At 42.4% G+C, this 21,838-nt stretch overlaps 1 protein-coding gene across 2 annotated transcripts in view; it reads right to left on the bottom strand.

Moving 5' to 3' along the window:
- The window catches only part of RELN (reelin), a 300,342-nt gene that overhangs the window by 3,256 nt on the left and 275,248 nt on the right, over positions 1 to 21,838 (bottom strand). Inside the window, exons 51-64 of one of the 2 annotated variants that reach the window (XM_075429593.1) lie at positions 21,218 to 21,372; positions 20,209 to 20,423; positions 19,371 to 19,548; positions 18,488 to 18,663; positions 17,073 to 17,179; positions 16,412 to 16,654; positions 13,835 to 14,010; positions 12,128 to 12,201; positions 11,136 to 11,297; positions 10,633 to 10,790; positions 9,545 to 9,764; positions 8,339 to 8,536; positions 7,838 to 7,936; positions 2,781 to 2,938 (exon numbers count right to left, since the gene is read on the bottom strand). In XM_075429593.1, the coding sequence (XP_075285708.1) occupies positions 2,809 to 2,938; positions 7,838 to 7,936; positions 8,339 to 8,536; positions 9,545 to 9,764; positions 10,633 to 10,790; positions 11,136 to 11,297; positions 12,128 to 12,201; positions 13,835 to 14,010; positions 16,412 to 16,654; positions 17,073 to 17,179; positions 18,488 to 18,663; positions 19,371 to 19,548; positions 20,209 to 20,423; positions 21,218 to 21,372 (2,291 nt within the window). In that variant the 3' untranslated portion in view covers positions 2,781 to 2,808. Of the gene's footprint in view, positions 1 to 2,780; positions 2,939 to 7,837; positions 7,937 to 8,338; positions 8,537 to 9,544; positions 9,765 to 10,632; positions 10,791 to 11,135; positions 11,298 to 12,127; positions 12,202 to 13,834; positions 14,011 to 16,411; positions 16,655 to 17,072; positions 17,180 to 18,487; positions 18,664 to 19,370; positions 19,549 to 20,208; positions 20,424 to 21,217; positions 21,373 to 21,838 lie in introns of those variants that run through there. The other variant, XM_075429592.1, reaches the window with a different exon arrangement.

Genomic DNA, 21,838 nt, shown 5'->3' with positions numbered 1-21,838 from the left:
GCTAAATTGTACGAGTTTTGTGTGAGAGAGTGACAGCAGTGAGTCTATATAGTTTTAATGCCACTTGGTAGCTCAAGTCCAAAGAAGCACTGGAGATCAGTATTTATTCTGGTCCCATACTCATCTCCATGGAACATCACCCTCACTGCAATGCTGAGTGCCTTACTGAGGAAGGCAGGAGGGAAATCATGACCCCGAACCTGCTCCTGAAAGTGTCTGCCATTGGTCAGGAGCCTTGAAGGAGGGCTTAATCTTGCCTTCCCTTTAATTACCATTGCCTGGGAAGTGGGTTGCTCCTTACACACAGGGCCTTCAAGGCAACATTGTACCTCTCAGGAGAGCATCCTAACCACAAAGTGAGGAAGGAGCACCTGTCTGCTGGGAGGGGGCTGCTCTGCAGCCGAAATACAGGAGAATGGGCCCTGGGAAAAAGCACAGCCCAGCTCCCAGTGGCCTCACGCTAGGTACATGGGACCAAACAGGGCCTGTCACTGTGTTTGGCTGAAAAGTTTGCTGTTTCTGGACCTGATTAAATTTATGACTAAGCTCGGCTGTGAGAACCTCAGATTGGGTATGACGTGGGCAGGCAGAGCACATGCTGAGCTGCAGTCCTTCGCCCAGGGGCCTTTGCATTTGCCCATCTCCCTTCTGCTTGTGGTCTGTTCACGTTCAGCAACAGCTCAGCAGAGGTTTTCAGGACCTGTTTTGGACATTGTTAGGTGCACCTGGCCTCTATTTCACTGCAGATGCCTGACCATTTAGTATTTGGCCTTAAAGCTATGACGAAGATGTTTAAAACAATCAACAAAGAAAAAAAACCCAACAAAAATAAAGAAAAAGAAAGAAAAAAGGAACAAAGAAGGGGTTACCTAATAACTTTAGTTATTTATTTTTTTTACATATATTCATCTGTTTTGTTGTAAGATGATGTTACAAAGAAAATACATATATCCCCTGTCTTACACCAAACACCACAGCAGTGCAGTTTGTGAAAAATAAAAGAAATCTAAATTCCTAAGAACTAAATTTTTTTTTTTTTTTTTTACTTGCACTGACATGGTTCAATCTTGTTCTCCACCAAAGGCTGAGATGGGCTTTCTGACTACTGACTTTTACTCTTGCTATGGGTCAACAGGTATATCCTATATATTATAGTATCATATCATATTGTATAGTATGCATAGTCTGGTATCCACAAGATGAGAATGGGTCTATGTTTATTTTTTCTGAATTAATTTTATATATTGGTAGGAGGCAAGCACTATATAATAGAGATCAATAGTGCTTTATAAGATCACAAGAAAAATTATATAATATAGTTTGCGGGAGTACTTATGCAATTCTTGCATTTGATGGATTTAAGAATGCTTTCAGTGCTATTAATAAAAAACTTAATTTGTATTTTTACAGACTGATAAAAGGCTTTACCATACTTTTGTTGTTGTTTTCTTTTTTTGGAGCAGCCAAAGTGTGCCAGACATGATCAAGCTATATTAGGAATTAGACCTTTCCTTCCATAATGGAGGGTGTGAAGGGAACATTTGTTTGGATATCAGTGGCAACTTGGAGGCTGCTTTGCAAGTATGCAATGGACTGTCAGTGTCTGCTGAGCTTTTTATGTGCTTCTTTTATGAGCTTTTTATGTGCGTTCACTGAACCATCAGTGAATCACAAAAGTACAGATCCAAAATAGTTATCTGTGTATTGCTGATGGAGCAAACAGCAAAATAATGGAGTGCATTATTAAAAAATTATTAAAAAATAGATAGAAGATAATACTGCTCCAATTTATGTAGGAAACCCTAAATAACTTTCCAGTGAAAGCACTGGAATTATACTAGTTAGATGAAACCAATATACAGCCAATGTAGATGAACAAAATTCTGTCTAGGGCATGTTCAATAAATACCTACAATAAAGCAATTTATGAGAAGGAGTCACTCTGGGTCTTTAGTCTTTAATAGAGCATTCTGGCTATTGCATTTTTCCTAAAGCACGGTTTGAACTACAAGTCTGCCATTTAAAATTTATGAAAATAGAACATAGCCAAATGGAATGAAAAATATGCAGTAAAAACCCCCAGTATACACTGATGTCGTTCATTCTTTCTGTGTTTTTATGTCATGCAAGGGCATGTCTCTCAGGACTAGACTTGGGGTAAATTTGGAGGCTCAATTACAAATGCTGTGTTAGGGGGGTACCATAATGAGAAAAGTGATGTGCTCTGCCTGCAGTCCTGATGGCTCATCTCAGTGACAGACATTTTTTGGCTCCTGTGAAGTCTCAGTAACTATGTTGGTTAGTGATAACTGAGATGGCACAAAGCAGCAGAGTTATGATAAACAGAACTGCCTGGGAGACACTTGCTGTGTCTCTATGAGGCACGCATGGCTATGCCACCATGCAGGTTCACTGACATACGCTACCTGGCTGTGGCTTCAGCTCTCTGGTCATTAATTGTGGAAAAAAGTGGCAATTCTCCCCTGGAGCTGAGAGGTTGCCTGTGCAACATACTGGGTGCCGTCTGTTGGCAGGTCTCATTGCACCGCAGGAGAAGGAGAAGCCCTTCTCACCACAGCCTCAGCCAAGTTCCCACTGCGGTAACAGAGCGAGCTGCTGAATGCCTTCTGCCAGGTTTCGCTTCCTCTGATGCTCTCTGCAGGATCAGGGCCCTCAAGAGCTACCTGACACATCTTGGAGGGTACAAAGGATTTTCTACTGACCCATCATTGACAAGACTGTGAAAGAACTGTAGCTGTAACAGCAACATACATTTGATACTGATTCAGGGAAAGTACTTACCTTATTCTAGTGTAAAACCAATGACAGCAAACAATGAAATACAACACAAGTTAGAAAATGCCTTTCAATGCATGCAGCACTGTGATTAGTCATAAAACCCTGATGAGGTTTAGAGGCAATATAGGACTTTTCGTCTCTTTTGAAAATAAAAATTGAACAAATTATTTCCTGATATTTCAAAGCAATGTTTATATTTTTATTCTCTACAAAATTCAGCATGCACTTATTAGAAATGTAATTAAAATGTCATAAAAGCACAGACTGCATCATATTAAATTTGGCATAAATGCTGTGAATATTCAGGTAATTACCTAATGTTTACTATTTATCTTCTGTATTATAAATATGTTGATACTTTAATTTAAATGCACTTTTCAAATCATTGCTTTTTACTAAAATATTGAAGCAGATGAAAATGCTTTTCCAAATGAGCGCTCTTTGTTAGAGCTAGAGTATATAATTTGTATTTTAATGTTGCAAAATAGGAATAAACATTCTTTACACCAAATGCAACATAAGCTCTCACTAAATCATTTGTGCCAAAACCGTGAGAATATCTTGACAATGAAGAGCATGGAGTGGTGACTATGGAGGGATTTGTTCTGTTATCCAACAGTTAACTGTAAAATGGCAGGTGGGGATAATATTTCTTGCAATGCTTGCACAACTCTAATTCCCTTGGATCACATCACGAGTTTTGAGGTGCAAAGAAAGCAACATCAGACCCTTAGTTTTCAGCTTGTCATTGCCCTTTGTTCTCAATGCCTTTGACTGGAACTGACTTTATAAGAGGTCAGTAAGGGCCTGCCCTATACACAGAGAAATGACAGTTCCAAATGCACATGCAAAAATAGTGCGTGGTGTCTGTGCAACAGACAGGCTGAGAGCTGTGCTTCGAGAAAAAAAAATGTGCAAATGAAATGCTGGGTTGGACATGGGCTCTTCTTAGGGCAGAAGTACAGGGGCACCAAAAAGCACTGTTTCTTAAGCCTGGGGTAAAACACTTTTTCATCCTAAGAAGAGCCACATGAAACATGTGAGAGTTGTGCCCAAAGCTTTCTTTACAAATGGAGAGAAAAAATGCTGCACTAATGAGAATAATCGGCACTAGCTTTAAAAGGAACTGGACAACTTGATAACTAATATCTTCTCCCCACTACGGGAGAGACATCAACTGTTGTTAGAATAAGTTGACAAGCAGTTAGTTGGCAAGACCAATTTAGTGTATAACATATTCAAAGCAGGTATTGCATTTCACCTGTTCGAAGGAGGTGCTCAATTTGAGCACCTTTTGTATCTGCATCACAGCCTTAAAGATACTGCTTTTTCATGAGTGATTCAAATAATTAATTCAGAAGTGGAATGATCCTAAATAACGTACTAAAGCACCCGCCTTTGGCCTTTCTTATCACCGTCAGGTATTTTGTGTGCACGTATAATCTGCAGGTCAATTTTTTTTTCCCCCAGCAAACTGTCTTGGGAGCAAAAGGGAAGCAATGAAATTGCATCCTGAAAATGTGTTGGCTGGTAAGAGGATGACGGCTCTTGACTCGGAAATCAATTAGACTGAACAGAGTGCCATGACCCTGGCTGTGCATCAGCTGTAAGCGGCATCTGCGCTACCAGTTGGCAGCTGGGCCTGTGACAGAATTAATTTCAAATCTTCGGGCTGCTGAGAATGGTTGAGCCATGAAAGCAGGTATTCACAGATTTGTTCCTGGGGTGAGCACAGCAAGGAGGAGCAGGGACGTCCCCCATGTTGGATGGGAAATAAAATCAAGAAAATCCTTGGTTGTGCTACCTCCCCGCTGACCAGCTCTCCCTGCTGGCAGGAGCTTTGCCTGCTTGCCCCCTCACTCCAGTCTGCTCCAGGAGGGCACGGCTCACGTGCCCGTGGGCTGAGGAAGAGCTGTCACAGCACCGAGGTGTGCACCCAGGGGTGCAGGCAGCCAAGCCCACACCCAGGGCATCTGGGAAAATCGTGTCTCTCTGTCAGCCCACAAGGCAGTGGAGGAAACACAAGATGAGATGTGAGGAAAGCCAGGAATTTCTGTGCATCCCAAATCACACCTCGCAGTATAGGTTGGCTTCTCGCTCTAATACCTCACAGGCTAAAGGCTTGCCTGCTGCAGCAACGTGGGCACACAGATCACAAACATGAAAATTTTGGACTTTAACCAGGGCCAGGGAGGATAATTTTGATGGTGCCCAGAGAAGTGTACAGAGCCTCATTTGGTTGGGTCAAGGACTGCAGGGTTATAAAAGGACCAAGCACAGACTGTGTTGGACAGGGACCATCAGCAGGTCCTGCAGCCTGAGATGTTCGTGGCTTTCTGAGAGAAGGTCAGAGTGCCAGCAGGAATTACTTCCAATTCGGGAGGCTCAGATGTTTCCTAGGATATCCCAGCTTTGGGACGAATAAGCCAGGCAGAAGCCTACTGACTGTGCAATAACTCGTTATAGAATTAACGGGAAGAGGTAGCGACAGCTCCCTGGTGAATGGTTTTTGTTCAGGCTATGCCTCTCTGCAGCCATGCCAGAGACCTCTGGTGTGGCTGTTGCCCACAGGGTGCTCCTCTGGCAATCTCGGTGGAGGGTCAGAGCACCCGAGGGACCCTGCCTCCTCGCCTCTCACTGGAGAGCTGCCTGGGTCAGGGCGCTTGCTTTCTTCAGGGGCAGGCAGGGTTTCTGTGGCCTTTGTTGGAAAATGAAGGAACTCTAAGAATTAAAGCTAAGTCCTACCCCTAGTATTCAGGTTATGAATCCTGGTAGCCCCAGTGTGTGCAGGTTTAGTGCTGACAGACACTGATCCATCTCCCTTTTGTGTGCCTGGAAGCACTCCATGGAGGTGACCAAGTGTCTTCATCATTTTGTAGCTGAAGAAGCTGAGGTGCTGGGGGCCAAAAGGACCTGTGTGAGGTGACAGAGTGAAATGGCAGAGCTAAAGGAAAACCCAGGTGGGAGTGTCTATTGACAAGGAATAGTGTGCTTCCCTTCCGAAAGCCTTCTAAAGGCTTTATCAAACCCTGTGTGGGTTATTTGTAAATAAAATTTAAGAAGCTTACAGAGTATTTTTGTGAATTAGAAGGTGCAGATAGAACATAAGCAAAACAGAGGGGTCAAAGACACATGTCAGATATGAGCACATGCTGGCATATGAACCAGATGCGCCACAGCATGTAATTCTGCCTTTCCTGAGAGCAGCACATTTCACATGTTGTAGTTAGCGGGGGCTGGAACTCTACATCTGGCCTTTGGGAAATACGCTGCCATGGCACTGCATTTCACAGTACTTGGTGAAGGAGAAATCTGTCTGGTTTGGTCTGTTGTCCTCTGTGGGTTGTGCCAGGTGTCACTTGAACAGGATGGAAACTCTCTAGCCTGATATTTTGGCCAATATTCGGAAGAGCCTTAAAGCACTGTAACAGGAGAAAAAGAAGAGAAGGGAGAAGGCACTGTCTGCCCCTCTGGTTCCTTCTCTAGGCATGTGTGATTACTTGCTATACCATTTCTACTGCTGTCTCCATTCTGGTGTAACATATCTTATATGGCTGACTTGTCACCACTCAGCTTGTGTGTTTAGTCTAAAATCTGGCAGATCTCATTGTCAAGGAAGTTCTATAGAATTTAGCCGAAGAACCAGTTTTAGAAGATCTGTCCTATTCCTACTTATACTCCCTAATTCAATGCTTGGATTGACGGATAGTATTATGCTATATTTTTTTTTCTCCACTTGATTGTTTTCTTTTTTCTTTTTTTTTTTTTTAATTACAAGGCAGAAGGACATGGAAATATTTCAGAACTACCAGTTCACTTTTCCATGGTTTCCTAAACACTGTGAACCTCCTGCAGGTTCATGCCCTTTCATATCTTTCCTGATGCAGCATCGTACAGCCATTGATTAACTAAGCCAGGAATCACATCCATCCCTCTGTTCCTTCAAGCTTTAAGCCTAATGTTATGGAAGCAGAGCCCAGCAAGGTGTGTAAAAGCAGCAGAGCGTGTACAGTTACTCAGTGTTGGGACCAATTTGGTTTGGGGTTGATATGAGTGCCATGCAAGCTGGTGCTTCTCGGTGGAAAGAAGAGCAGGGCTAATTAGCAATCAGATAATTCACTTTTCTACTGTTACAAAACATTACTTGCAGTGTCTCTGCTATTTCAGAAACCTCGCGGTTATAATTACACAGTCTGGAGGCTATCCAAGCCTAATTTCTTCATTGCTGTTTTTTAAATTGTTCAATAAAAGGAACGTTTGAACCTATCTATGGAGCAGGCACACCTCTCTCTGCCAACCACTGTCAGCGATGACTCCCCGCCCGTGAAGCCACTAGCATTTCACTTCTACTGGAACTAAATTGTTAGAGAAAAAGCAGGTCATCTCTTCGTGACGTAACACAGGAAAAACGGGTTAGCTGCCCACGAAACCCATCTCAAGAATGGGAGAATCAGGAGGGTGCAGACACTTTACTTGGTAAAATCTTGACAAGGGGATGAATATAGAGCTCGGACCATAGGAACCTGATATAGTGAACCCTGTTTCTGAACAGTATCCTTCTTACTAAAAAAAGGAAATGAATAAGGCATTAGTTGCTAACGCAAATTTTTCAGAGGCACAACAACATTACATTGTGCAAAGAGCAATACAGCACAGTGTTTTGTATCTTCGAAAGGACATAAATCAGCCTTACATGGCAGCACAGCATTGAACAGAAATATCCTTTCTTAAGTCCCAGCACAATATATTTCACAGTCATTGCTGCATTACAGGAACGCACCAATACTTGGTGGTGATAAAACCCCGCGTTCCCTCCTGCGTTTTTCCATGATGCACAACACATACCCCTGCTGTGCCACTGATTTCGTGACCGCCTTAACCGCTGATGGTTGCAGTCAGGGCAGAGCATTAGCAAAGGCTGGTTCTCAAAAATTTCCCTGGGCAACAACGGTTCTTACTGAGCTTAACACTCGTGCCATGCTGGAGGAATTTCAGTGCTTTCTGAGGTGGGATGGGATGAGGTGAAGCTGATACTCACAGGACGACTTCTACGTGGTCCAAAGCCCACTGATCATGACCTGTTCCGTTGTGACGGGGCTGCCACCAGCGCAGTAAGACTCCTTTCATTCGTGCCTCCCTGTCATCACAAACGCAAGAGCCGGTGAGAGCGCCAGACTACCGGTGGTTTGTACATCCCTATCTACCCCCCAGCAGGAACTGAGAGCAAAGTTAAGGCATTATTTCTACATTCCTGAACAGCAACACACCGTACATGCAAAACATTTAATGGGGAAAAATGCACGTAGATAAGGAGGAATTTTTTCCCCCCTCATATCTTTAAAACAAGTATTCTGTTTTTCTTTCAAGTACATTGATAAACACTAGGCTGTAATTTCTTAATTGTCCTTCCCCTTAAGTTTTCTTCTTTGTTTACCCCCTCATCAATATTTTTTCTTGCACAGTGATGCAAAGATAGGTTCTTTCTTAGCAGAAATATGTCTTGTGCACTTAGAGGTAATGAAATGTGACTGGTACTCACAAGGGAACATTATAAGACACTCTTTGGGCTTGTATAAAGTCCTTTGGCTGATGCTGTGCAATTACTTGCCATGTAATTCCATTATTTACACTGTATTGGAGGAGCACTGCCTTGTCTACAGTGTTAGGATCAGTAAGGTTGGTATTGCAACTGTCTGTTTGTGAAATACTTCCAATTTGCAAAACAAACATGATTTTGCTGTAAAACACAGAGAGAAAAGGTATTTTCAATATGCAAAAAGTATTCAAACAGAAATTTTTCAAATAGCATTTCCAGGTTTATTGCAGTTACCTTATTAAAACTTTGAGCATCCGCAAGAATCATTACTTTTAACATGCAAAATAAACTGTTCCCACATCTCTAAAACACAGCTTCCCTTTCAGAGTAATAGATATATCGCCATATAGGTGGAGGCAATAGATCCAATTTTACAATGTATCTGCACAAAACTGAGATGTATAAACAGTATAAACATGCAAATGAATGTATGAAAAGCTGAAAAAAGGCAAATAAAGACTGAATATAATGAAGTGCCTAAGATTTCATATATTCTACCTGGGTCTTCAAATAAGAAAGGAAGACCCTGATTTATATCTGGCCCATTTGCCAATTCATCCTGTTTCTAATCTTGCTTTAGACAACTAAATACAAAACAGTCCAGAAAGCCGTCACTCTGTTAAGAGCCAGCACAAGCTGGTTGCATTTGTTTTTCCATGGCCAAATAGGCTCAATAGATGAAAAAGATACTCCTGTTCATCGCCAGGTGAATATAATTCTGCTTGACAACTGAAACGGGAAAATGAGTCCATAATTACTAATAGCATCTTTAGTCATGACTGTCGTGGAGCCACATACAAATGTGGGATTTGTCTTATCAGATCAGGCACTGGGTCCAGGCAGTCTGGTGGCCCGTCTTTGCCAACGGCTTCATTGTCAGCCCTGGCTTACTAGGCAGTGCTCTGTTGGGCATGATGAAAACATCTGACCTTTTCATCTGACATTGCTTCCTCCTCACTCTCCATCTTCCAAATGGAAGTCACAAAGCATTTTGCCAAACCTAATGTTTACCTGCCAGCCACATCCGACTGCATGGTAAAGCCAGGTCAGTGCATCCTCATCAATACTGGCCTATACGGCTGCAAGTACGTATAATGAGTTTCCTTTCTCATGAGCTGCTAAAAGAGCATTTGGGGCTCAAAGTATTACCTTGCTCGGGTGAGATCCAGAGGCTTAGTCACAGCTTGTCGTATTTGACATCCATTAAAATAGAGCGAATCTCCGTGGGCGTAGGGTGCCAGCTGTCCACATCCATTCCCTATCACTCCCCCCTGAATAGTTTCCCAGTTTATTTCAGTGACTCTTTCAGATTCGAAATTATCTTTAATATAACTGGGGAGGTCATGGCTAAAAACAGAGCAGTCATCACCTAAAAAGGACACAATGAAGTTAGAAAACACACAAAAATCAGAAGAATTGAGAAAATTGAGTTACAGTTCATTGTAATTCCATTCAAGGTTGTGGCTCAATATACAGTGTGACTACAGGCTCAATATATTTCAGCAGATCTACTAATAATGTGCACATTGTTGTACAGCATTCATTTCTTAAAAACTGAGGCTGCAAGTCTTATTTTTTACAGCAGTATAACTTCAAGAACTGCAACAGGGTTTCTCCTATTTTGCATTGATGCTAATATATGAAACCTCAAATTGCTGGTTGGAGAGAAATGTGTGTAAAACAGGAAAGGGATCCGATCTTACAAAGATACGAGACTCTGTCCTGGGCGACATTAAACACTGGCTCCACTTCCACAAAGCACTTATAATTTAACGAGGGCACTCATGTACCATGAGGCATGTGCTGAGCTGCATGGCGGGGTTAGAGCAGAGCACTCTGTCCTGATGGGGCACAGAAGTGAGTCCCTTACAGGGGCCAGTCACTAACATCTGGATCCCACGTACATATTTCCTGGGAGAAAGCGCACCCTCGGAAGGAGTACGGGGATGGAAGCCATTTCAGGGTAAGCTGCTAGCCACATTTTGCCTTCAGATGAAGGCTGAATGGGCTTTACATACATTGCCAGACAGGGGAGATTATTGACTGAATCCCGAAAAAATAAAGGGAGGGGAGAGCTGTTATTCATAACTGTCAAATTATTAGTTTATAAGCTGTTACTCAAGCATTCCAATGATGAATTTAGACGTGTTACATCACTCTGTCTTTATTTTTTTGTTTAATTTTGAGCTAGATTAGACTGCAGCAGATGTATAAGAAAGAAATTGAAGAAATGAAACCTTGGTATCCTTCATCACAAATGCAGATGGCTCCAGTTGTGCAATATCCATGGCCACTGCAAAGCTTAGGGCATGCTTCCCCGATGTACACGTGGTCGATTGCCCAGCTTTGCTTCTCTAGTTCTTCTCCCTTCTGAATCCACCTGAACTGTGTTGCACTGCAAATATTAAAATCCAAACACCATGTTATAGGATCTAGCAATCAAATACATCTGTACAGTGACATTCAAATAAGCCAGCAGCAGGTGTAACGAAAAATGTGGGATGAAGGGGTTGTGTCTTCAATAACAGTGAAGACCTCCCCCAAATGGGTGGCTGCTATGCCATTGGCAGTAGCCACTTCTGTTAACAAAAAAGCTTCCTGGAAAACATTCATCGTGTATCAGATCTAAATCCAGCAATAACAAAGCATTTTTAATTTGCCAGTTGTTCCAAGCAAACAGTGCCAGCAAGACAGCTGACGTTTCATAGACCCGCAGCGAGCTGGCCTTTCAGTAACCTACCTGGATGAGACATGATCAGGCAGCTGGATAGTTATTCTTCTCCACATGGAGCTGTTGACAGAGTTATAGATGGTAGCTTCGTGGAACTGAAATGGGGAGCAGCCAATGCTATTAGATGAGGAAGGAAGACAGTGTGTCTGGACAAGCTGCCATGAGTCTGTCCTGTAGGAAACGAAACAAAACAAATGTTTTAGAACAACTGAAAGAGTAATGAAAGGGAAATAGGTAGTTTCTAAGGGTCATGGCATTGCCTGCTGTACTAAACAAACCCCAGGTGTTGTCAGCGATATTTTCCGTGCTCTGTAGTCACAAATAGAGAGGAGGTGAGAGGCTGAAAACCCGGTGCAGCCAGGGAGGACTTTCCAGCAGCAGGTGTGAGTGCTGTGGAATTCTTGGTGGTGGTACACACAGCAGAGTCCAACCCAGAGCTCCTCTGGGCTGGCATGACAGAAGGATTTATTTAGGAGCCTGCTCCTTAGTCTCTCTCTTACAGTGTTCAGAAAAGAGTCTGACAGAATTTGCTCCATGTTCACCCACAGTCATTTGACCCCAGAATATACCTTCACTTTTACAAATTATAATGCACTACTATGCTGCAGCGTAGGAGACACTGTTATTGTTTGCTAGTTAAAGACCAAATTGGAATTAAGTATCCTCCACTTCATTACAGCTTGGTCCTAAATAGATAGCCCTGCATAACATTATGACAATAGTTTCCTGTGAATGTGGTTTTCTGCAACCACATTTTTAACAGGAGCACGTTCATGACTGCAACTGCAAGCTCAGTGCCATGAATCTGTCAACATCTGGGCTAAATTATAAAGAGAATTTATGGGAGTTATGTAGACAAATACCAGTGCTTGCAAACAGGCTTAGTTTAGATCCTGTTACAAGATGAATATCAAAGTAATTGCTTTAATAAATAAAAGCTCTCTAGGTTTTAATATTATACTATTTTTTTTTTTAGGTCTATATGTTCTCCTCTGATGTACCTGGCATCCTTTGTGTACTCCAGCATCACAGAGTGGAGGTCCCTGCAGGAAGTTGCCTCACAGCCAACCACAATCTATAGCACAAATAAAATGGACTGCTGTAACAAGTCAGGCAGACATTTAATGTGATATAATAATGAAGTCTTGCTCTGCTTTTTTTGCTGTACAGGGCGTATAAAAGGGATTGCTAACTTAGATCTTGGACAAAATCCACCAAAAGTGGGTGGAAAACAAAAGACGCAGTACACTTCAGATACTGCTTTTACTTAATGAATTTTACTTCACTGCTACTGTTATTTTCAAACAGAATCCTAACACTACGTTCCTAAAATTCAAAATAAATAGCTAAAAAAACATTGTTTCTGAAACACAAATATGTGGTAACTTCTTGGCATTTCAGAAAGTGAAGTACCCAACTATGCATTAATTACCTTTGAAATTTATAATTCATAGTGATAAACATGTGGATATAAACTTCAGATCAACTCAATTTAAAGAATGGAATTATTCTGAATATTTAAAACAATAAACATGTTTGTGTCATATTAGAGTGGAAAGATTACAGTACCCAATGTACAGTACTGAATAGGTAAGAAAAGCTAAATTTTAAGAGCTTCAGAACCAAATGGCAGCCATGCACTAGAGATGAGTTCTTAGTTTAGAAATAAAATCTTTGCTGTGACTGGTGAAGAAAAAAGAGGAGAGAGTCAGGAGATGAAAATTTTGCAATGAGAGTTTAGTAATATGAACTATTAAATGCTGATGGGTTATCATAATTTTGGCCTTAAAATAGAGGAAAAAGATGATAGGCTGGGTAAAGTAAGCCGCTTGGGTGGGTCTTGGCATTCAGCAGTAAAAAGCACGTCAGACTTATCTTTTACATAATTTCTTCGAAGGTGGCATGCTGTGTGAGTGGGGGAAGCAGTGCTTTAGGGATTAGGGTAGATAGTCAATATTAAATAGGCAACAATGTTGAGAAAAGATGAAAATACTAATTAGTGAAAGATGGAAAATTCTGGAACAGTCTTGTCAAACAAAGAGCAAGAAAAAATCCTAACAAAAAATGGATGACAATTTTGATAAGCCTGCTTTCCTATTAGTTCCTAGCTTATTTAAAACATGACGCTTGGGGAGGGGCATAGAACATTTCTGGACAACAATTGCATGTTGCCTTTGGCCCTGTGCAGAATTCTACCTTAAAACAAAGTAAAATATTCACAAAAGTTTCTCTGATTATTTAGGTCAAGTGCCATGATACAAGTAAGTAGTAGGGGTACTTCTACTTGCGCACTTTTGCATTTTCCGCGTGCCACGCTTTTCCAGCCTGCCCCTACCTTGCTTTTTCTGGTTATTCACAAGTTTGGGGAAAATGGCATATTCTGCATGCTGTGTATTCTCACTTTAGAAAACAATTCCTACTGTATCTGATGATCCAGTAATTCCAGGAGAAAGGGATTAGACTTCCAATCCCTTTCAGTAACTCCCAAAGCATACAGACAGTCAGAATAATTTGACATTTAACATTCATGCCACTTTTCTGGTTCCCAATACCTACAATTCAGAATTTTCTTTAAATTCTAATAGAAAGTCATCATTAATTATTCATCCAACTGGGCATACTAGCTGGAAGAAGAAGAATTTCTGGAAACACATTAGATGATTTTTCATTGCATGCTTTACTTCAGAGAGAGAGACAACTTTTCTTACTTTAAACTGCATCATGTATCCTGGTTGTATAATGAGCTCCCTGGAGGACAGGATGTTGTGTGTTTTGTCCTTTTTCTTATTTGGCCAGTAGAGATGGAATGATGGATTTCCACAGAACCCTGCAGTCCTGACAGCATTAGGGTAAAAACTCCAGTTTTCTTCATGAGAGGTGCCTTCTATTAAGAGGAGTTAAAGACAGTTACTGCATTGTCTCAGTAAAAATCAGAGCTTAGTAATGAATCCATAGAATCACTAGATACAGAACTTTAGTGATATAAACAATATCACAGAATATCACTGAATATCACAGAGTATCACAGAATATCACAGAATATCACAGAATAGTAGGGGTTGGAAGGGACCTCTGTGGGTCATCTAGTCCAACCCCCCTGCCGAAGCAGGGTCACCTACAGCAAGCTGCACAGGACCTTGTCCAGGCGGGTCTTGAATGTCTCCAGAGAAGGAGACTCCACAACCTCCCTGGGCAGCCTGTTCCAGTGCTCCGTCACCCTCAGAGGGAAGAAGTTCTTCCTCATGTTCAGACGGAACTTCCTGTGCCTCAGTTTGTGCCCATTGCCCCTTGTCCTGTCACTGGGTACCACTGAAAAGAGCTTGGCCCCATCCTCCTGACACCCACCCTTCAGATATTTGTAGGCATTTATAAGGTCCCCTCGCAGCCTTCTCTTCTTCAGGCTGAACAAGCCCAGTTCCCTCAACCTCTCCTCGTAGGGGAGATGCTCCAGTCCCCTCACCATCCTTGTAGCCCTCCGCTGGACTCTCTCCAGTAGCTCTTCATCTTTCTTGAACTGGGGAGCCCAGAACTGGACACAGTACTCCAGATGAGGCCTCACCAGGGCAGTGTAGAGGGGAAGGAGAACCTCCCTTGTCCTGCTGGCCACACTCTTCTTGATGCACCCCAGGATCCCATTGGCTTTCTTGGCAGCCAGGGCACACTGCTGGCTCATGGTTAACCTGTTGTCCACCAGGACACCCAGGTCCCTCTCCGCAGAGCTGCTCTCCAGCAGGTCCACCCCAAGCCTGTACTGGTGCATGAGGTTGTTCCTCGCCAGGTGCAGGACCCTGCACTTGCCCTTGTTGAACCTCATCAGGTTCCTCTCTGCCCACCTTTCCAGCCTATCCAGGTCACGCTGAATGGCAGCACAGCCTTCTGGTGTATCTACCACACCTCCCAGTTTGGTGTCGTCAGCAAACTTGCTGAGGGTACATTCTAACTCTTCATCCAGGTCGTTGATGAAGAAGTTAAACAAGACTGGGCCCAGTACTGACCCCTGGGGGACACCACTTGTCACCAGCCTCCAACTAGACTCAGCGCCGCTGATGACAACCCTCTGAGTTCTGCCATTCAGCCAGTTCTCTATCCACTTCACCGACCACTCATCCAGCCCACACTTCCTCAGCTTCCCTAGGAGGATATCATGGGAGACTGTGTCGAAAGCCTTGCTGAAGTCAAGGTAGACAACATCCACGGCTCTCCCTTTGTCTACCCAGCCAGTCATGTCATCGTAGAAAGCTATCAGATTGGTCAGGCATGATTTCCCCTTGGTGAATCCATGCTGACTACTCCTGATAACCTTCTTTTCTTCCACTTGCTTCATGATGGCTTCCAGGATAAGCTGCTCCCTCACCTTTCCCGGGATGGAGGTGAGGCTGACCGGCCTGTAGTTCCCTGGGTCCTCCTTCTTGCCCTTTTTGAAGATTGGAGTGACATTGGCCTTTCTCCAGTCCTCGGGCACCTCTCCTGTCCTCCAAGACCTCTCAAAGATGATGGAGAGTGGCTCAGCAATGACATCCGCCAGCTCCCTCAGCACTCGTGGGTGCATTCCATCGGGGCCCATGGATTTGTGGACATCCAGATTGCTTAAGCGATCCCTCACACAGTCCTCCTCAACCAAGGGAAAGTCGTGCTCTTTGTAGGCTTCTTCTCTTACCTCCGGGGCCTGGGATTTCTGAGGGCCAGTCTTAGCACTGAAGACTGAAGCAAAGAAGGCATTCAGTAGCTCTGCCTTCTCCGCATCCTCTGTCACCAGGACACCCGCCTCATTCAGCAGCGGCCCCACGTTGTTCCTAGCCTTCCTTTTGCTGCTGATAAATATATGCTATCTGTCATATGTATGCTGATAAATATATGCTATCTGTCATGACATACAATAAGTAAGCTACAAACAGATATAATAGAAACATCAGCTCCAGAAAGGTAATTAAAATGCTTCAACAATGGTATTTTTAAAAAAATATGATTAAATAAAACTTTCCTACACAGGAATTTAAATGAAATGAGTTGAACTGAAGGAAAAATTTTTGTGTTTCTTATAGTTATACACATCTATATAGACATACATACATATCTGAATATACGTGTGTATATATATTTACACATCTCTATTATAAATAAACATAATATATTATATAATGTATAAGTATATATAAAAAGCATTTGTCTACAAAATGAAAAACCTGCGGAGCTAAAAAAAAGAGAAAGTGTGCTTGCAAGCTCACAGGGCTTATCTTAGACAAGACAATGCCAGACAACAGATTAGCTGTCACAGCCTGTCGTACCATCGTCAAAGGTATCCACCAGCTGACTGGGGTTGATCTCTGCTCCCCCGATCAGGATGTTGTCCAGCGCCCACTGCGCCCGGTCAGGGCCTGAAACCACGATCCCGTTGCTGATGGTGAAAGGCTGCCACCAGCGCAGGCGGGTTGTGTTGGTCAGAGCGTGTTCGGGGAGGAGGATGTAGTCATGTCTGACTGAGATGTATTTTTGGTAATCCATCTCATGAAGCAAAGTCCAGGATATCCCTAGAACGAAAAGATGCAGGTTTAGTAGTAAAAATAAGCATATGGTAGAATTGTCTAAAAGATTAAAGGAAGATAATAGGAAATAAAAAATAATAGCTACGATCTGCTGATAGACAAATCCTAACTTCTTAGGGTGGTTGGCAACTGTTACTCATTGCAAGAGTAATCTTGTAATCATATAAAGGAATCAGATTGGCTGGAAGCCACTGGTTAGTGAAATCAGGCAGGAGGACTATGGAAAACTTTTGAGCAATAGATGGAATTTTTAGATGGGGAAAGAGCTTTACAAGGACAAAAATAACTTTACAATTAAAAATTATCTTATTATTTTCGATCTCTCTGACATCTTCTCAGATATTTGTGATGCGTCAATACAGAACAAGGCTGTAGCTCAGCTGAAACTACAAGATGTACTTGCCTCCATCAATGGAATAATCTAGTAGCACTCCCTCCTTTCTGCAAGTTGGTCTGTGGCATGTTGTCATATTGTTTTCACTCCCAATTCTTCCCCAGTACTGTAGAAATCTAAGAGTAAATGTGTAAGTTTATATCTGTTAAAGATCTGCACAAATTGAGGCTTTGGTTTCCTTTAGGAGGTGTGCTGAAAATGTTCCAAATGCCAGCACTTTTAAGCAAGTAGCATCAATGTACAAGTAGAAAAAAGGTTTCCAAAAACATTGCCCAATAATTCCCATGGGAACCTCATGAAATTCAGCAAAGTCCTGTCCCTGAGAGGGACTAACCCCTTGCAATGTTACCAGCTGGGGACTGGCTGGCTGGAAGCCACTTTGCTAACAGTTCCCTGGGAGTCCGGGTGGAAAGGGGTCTAAACATGAGTTAACAAGGTGCCCTCACAGCAACGAAGGACATACAAGAAGTTGATAAACTGAGGCAAGGTCAGTGGAGGCCACTGAAATGACTGGGGCTAGAACATGTGGCCTATGAGGAGAGGCTGAGGGACCAGTGCTTGTTCAGCCTGGAGAAGATGGCTGGAACTAGGAGACAGTGGTGATACATCGAAACAAGGGAGGTTCTGACTGGATATAATGGGGAAAAAAAAAAAAATCACTGTGCGGGCAACTCACCACTGCAACCAGCTGTCCAGAGAGACTGTGGGATCTCTGTCCTTGGAGGTTTTAAAGACCCAGTGGGTCAAAGCCCTGAGCAACATGGTCTGAATTCAGTGTGGACTTGGCTTTGAGCATGAGGTAGGACTAGAGACTCCCGGAGGCCCCTTCCTGCCTGAAAAGGTTGTGTGATTCAGTGAATTCTTGCTGAATTACAGGAGTGAGAGTATGAAGGCCATGCAGTCAAGGGAAATGATGCTAAGTTGTCTTCTATGTCATGTCCTTAGCTTGTCTAAATTGACATGATTCCATTGCCCTCCAGTTAATTCATCCTTTTCTACAGCATGTGAGTGGAGTGGGTCTTGTATGGGCACCCGAGAGAGGACAACCAGCAGAAGTTATGGTCTGAACTCAGCAGGAGACATAGCTGATGCCTCCAAGGTGGAGACCGCAGTGTCCAGGAGACTGCAGTATCTTGCCTCTTTGCAGGACAGGTGCGTTGCTGACCTTGGGACATTCCTGGGGAAGGAGACCTGCTGCTTCTCCTGGGCATGACAGACCCCTTCCACTGGGCTGGGGTGAGCCTTGCATTCTGCAACCCATCTGAAAGCATCAGTGCTTTGAGAATCATAATCTAATTAGCATCTACCTGAGATTACACGTTTGTGGTGGCCTAGAAATTCTCTGAGCTACAAGCTATGTCACATGCTGCTTTGTCAGCATTTAACAGAGTTCCCAATTGAAATGACATGGAAACATGACCTACTTTGCCCCCCGCAGGTCCAGATCCTGAGTGACAGCCTGCCTCACAGTTGCACCTCCAAAATACAGAGTTGTGTCTTCTGCGAGAATCCCACACTCAGTACAAGTGTTTCCACCTTCTAAGGACATCCATAAGTCTGGTTTAATTTCTTCATTGTCAAAGCGCTCTTTCAGGAAAGTCTGTAAGGTGTTTAACATAAAGCACAAGTAATTATGACCTTAAGCCTTTCTGATGACCACAGCTGGAACTGATCTAAACATGGCTGGAGGGCTCCTGAATGCTGTAAAACTTTTTTTTTTCCAGGGTGACTGAATGTTTAGGTGAACACCACCTGAACTGAATTAGCTAAATGTGAAAATATGTTAGGACTAGATTTCAACCTGCTTGGAAGGTAATCCAGCACACCAGGGTTTCCATATGCAAATCAATGGATCTAATTCATAACTGTGGTTACGGTAACACAGAATATAGTAACACTAATAACAGCTAGGTGAATTAATTTTATGTAATTTTATGTCATTTTCTGGTATTCCTTAACATCAGTAAGCTCTTTCATGACAAAGACAATCTTTCTACAGGTCTTGATCGGATATAATCATACGTGCAAAGGTAATTATTGTCTAGTGATGATCAAAGGATGAACAGTGAACTTTATCACAGCTTTACTGAGCAGTGTAATTTGCAAATGAACAAACTAGTTCTTGGATACTTCAGTAATAGTTTTTTTTGTTTAAAAAATTATAAAAGGCCTGAAAATGGATTTGAGTGTCTTCAGGCTGACAGGAATCAAAGCTAGATTTCCAGTGGGATCGATCTCCTTCTCTCTCTCTCTTTCTCAGCTAAGCACATGGAAAAATTCACTCTTTATAACATGCAGCAAAATTACCTTCAGTGTCTGGGTCAGATAGCAGTTTGGTCCCGAATACCCAGGATCACAGATGCATTTCTCATTCAGGCAGTCTCCATGGCCTCTGCAGTTTTCCAGACAGCCAGGGCCCAGATAGAAATTGTCGATGGCCCACTGCATATCTGAGTATTTCTGGTAGAACCGAAACCTCACGGGACTAGATATAAAAGAATGAAGAAAATCAGACATAAATATAAAACAACTTTGCTCAACTGAATAAAGGCACGTGAAACAATGTACTTATGACTGTAGTATCCTGCAAGCTTCCACAACAGTGTCTGTTGAAATCAATTTTATACATATCCATGTCTTCTTCTTCATACATGTACTACCTATGATAAATGGATGGATTCCAGATGCTGCTGAAGCTGGAGAAAGCTATACTGGCTTCTTGCAAGAGAATTTCAATTTTGGTTATACTTCTTGAGCAGATTACTCAAAGAATAGAAGAGATTTTAATTTTGCAGAAAGCGACAAATGGTTTGCATATGTGCAGATGACTGCAGACAATAAGGGTAACTTTTCCACTCAGTAAGGTCATAAATCTGCTCTCTAATTGACTGCGGGTGTCTGAGCAGAGCAGAACATGCAGTACCAGAGCAAGCTGTGGAGAAGGGTAACTTTGCCGGTTGTTCAGACCAAGAGTCATGGTCAATCTTGAAAGACAGGAAAGAAAACTGTGCAGCATATGTAATGAACGTGAATGCTGCTAGTCTGCTGTTTTCTTGAAAGAAAATGAATAGGCAGATGTATCGCCCTGTGTGTTTTTTGGAAAGCACTGAGTCCAAGACAAAATGAGTAGCAAATTCATACTTACTTGCCCACAAGGTTTTCAGGCAGTGAGTAAGTTACTCTTTTCCATCCTTTTGTAGGAAAGAAGACAGACGGCTGCGAAACACTCCCAGAACATTTTGGATCAGCTGGTAAACACTGCGGTACTAAGTAACTCCAGCTAACACCAAAGTCAGTGGAATACTGCACATGGACCTGATTTTGTGCAAGTTTTTCTGAAGTTTTACATCCAACAGAAACCTAATAAAGAAGAGAGCATAAGTAAATTAGAATTAACTGTGGTGATGGTTAGAGTTTTAAAAAATGTTTGAACCTGAAAACTGACTGCAGAATTTTACTTGAATGATGGCAGTAACAGTGCTTGTATGGTACTGGTCATCTGCAGATCTCATCAGTATTCCCAAGACTGAGAACATGCACCATATGCAGAGATTCATTTTCTTCTAGTTAGCTCACACTTCTGGATTTCCAGGTTTTGACACTTGTGCCTTATACCCCAGTACCCCAGAACTAATAATCTACCCTCCCACACAACCTAAGATTTGAATATTTTGGAGGAGGCCACCCAGCTTGGTTATGTCAGGCAGGCCTTTTTTATGGAAGAGATGTGCAAAGCGCTCTTACAACTTCCATATATCGCTGGGTTATTTCTTTGATTGAGGTAAGGGGGTGCATGGTTTGATGTGAATGTGTGCTAACATAGTAGTGCTGTGGACACTGCTGAGGTACTTTTCCCTCACCAAGCAGCTGTAACAAAGTAGGCACCTTCTATATGTGTAGTGTCCTCATTACATGATGTCCGTACAACTGCTGTGCTGGAAGGGAAGAGAGCGTTACCTCTGAGAACAGCTCGCGGTATTAAACCTGACCAACACAGAGTAGGTGAGAAAAATGAGGATGGCCTACTAATAACAATTTTCCCTTAGGGAATGGCTCATGTGTAGGCCTATACATCATCCTACCTCCTGAAAACTCTGCTTGGACTTGGAGCAAGATGTGGTTTTGGATAACTATGTTGCAGATAGAGATTTTACCTTGAACTGCATAATCCAGCCTTCTGTAGGAGTCAGGTCGTGGGTGACTGCGTAGACCTCTCTGCCGTCATGGCTCCCACAGATCATGACACCATCAGGAGAATCACAAAACCTCTCAATCAAGCAATCATCATGGAATAACCAGTGTTCATTCACTGGAAAATTAATGAGAATATCAATAATATACAATGACTATATAAACCAAAGAAAACAAGTAGTGTTTACCACTAAAGGTGATTCATAGCTTTGTTTTTCAACCTATATGAGAATTATTTAGCATTGCTCCTGAGAATGTCAGTACCCCATCTTTCCCATGTACATATTTATCACATTTATCACATTTATTGCTCAAAGCACCTCTTACTACTCTCTTACATAAGCATTACAGCGTTATTTTTAATGTTTAAGAAGTAAGGATCTGAGACTTACTCAAAACATAAACTTCTGTTGCACTGGATGTTATGGGAGAACTTTTTAATGGGTGTTGCCTACCTGTCTGCACAAAGGGTACCCAACACTGTTAGCTGTTAAGCCTTGTAAACATCCAGAAATACTTCCTCTACGAAATCGAATTGCAAAATGTAACTTCACTGCACTAAAGAATGTTTAAAGAAGCTAGGA

Source organism: Opisthocomus hoazin, chromosome 8, assembly GCF_030867145.1.
Source record: "Opisthocomus hoazin isolate bOpiHoa1 chromosome 8, bOpiHoa1.hap1, whole genome shotgun sequence".
In the NCBI taxonomy this organism is placed as follows: Eukaryota; Metazoa; Chordata; class Aves; order Opisthocomiformes; family Opisthocomidae; genus Opisthocomus; species Opisthocomus hoazin.
The sequence above is the reverse complement of the archived record's forward strand: the minus strand, read 5'-3'. Positions and strand labels throughout refer to the sequence as shown.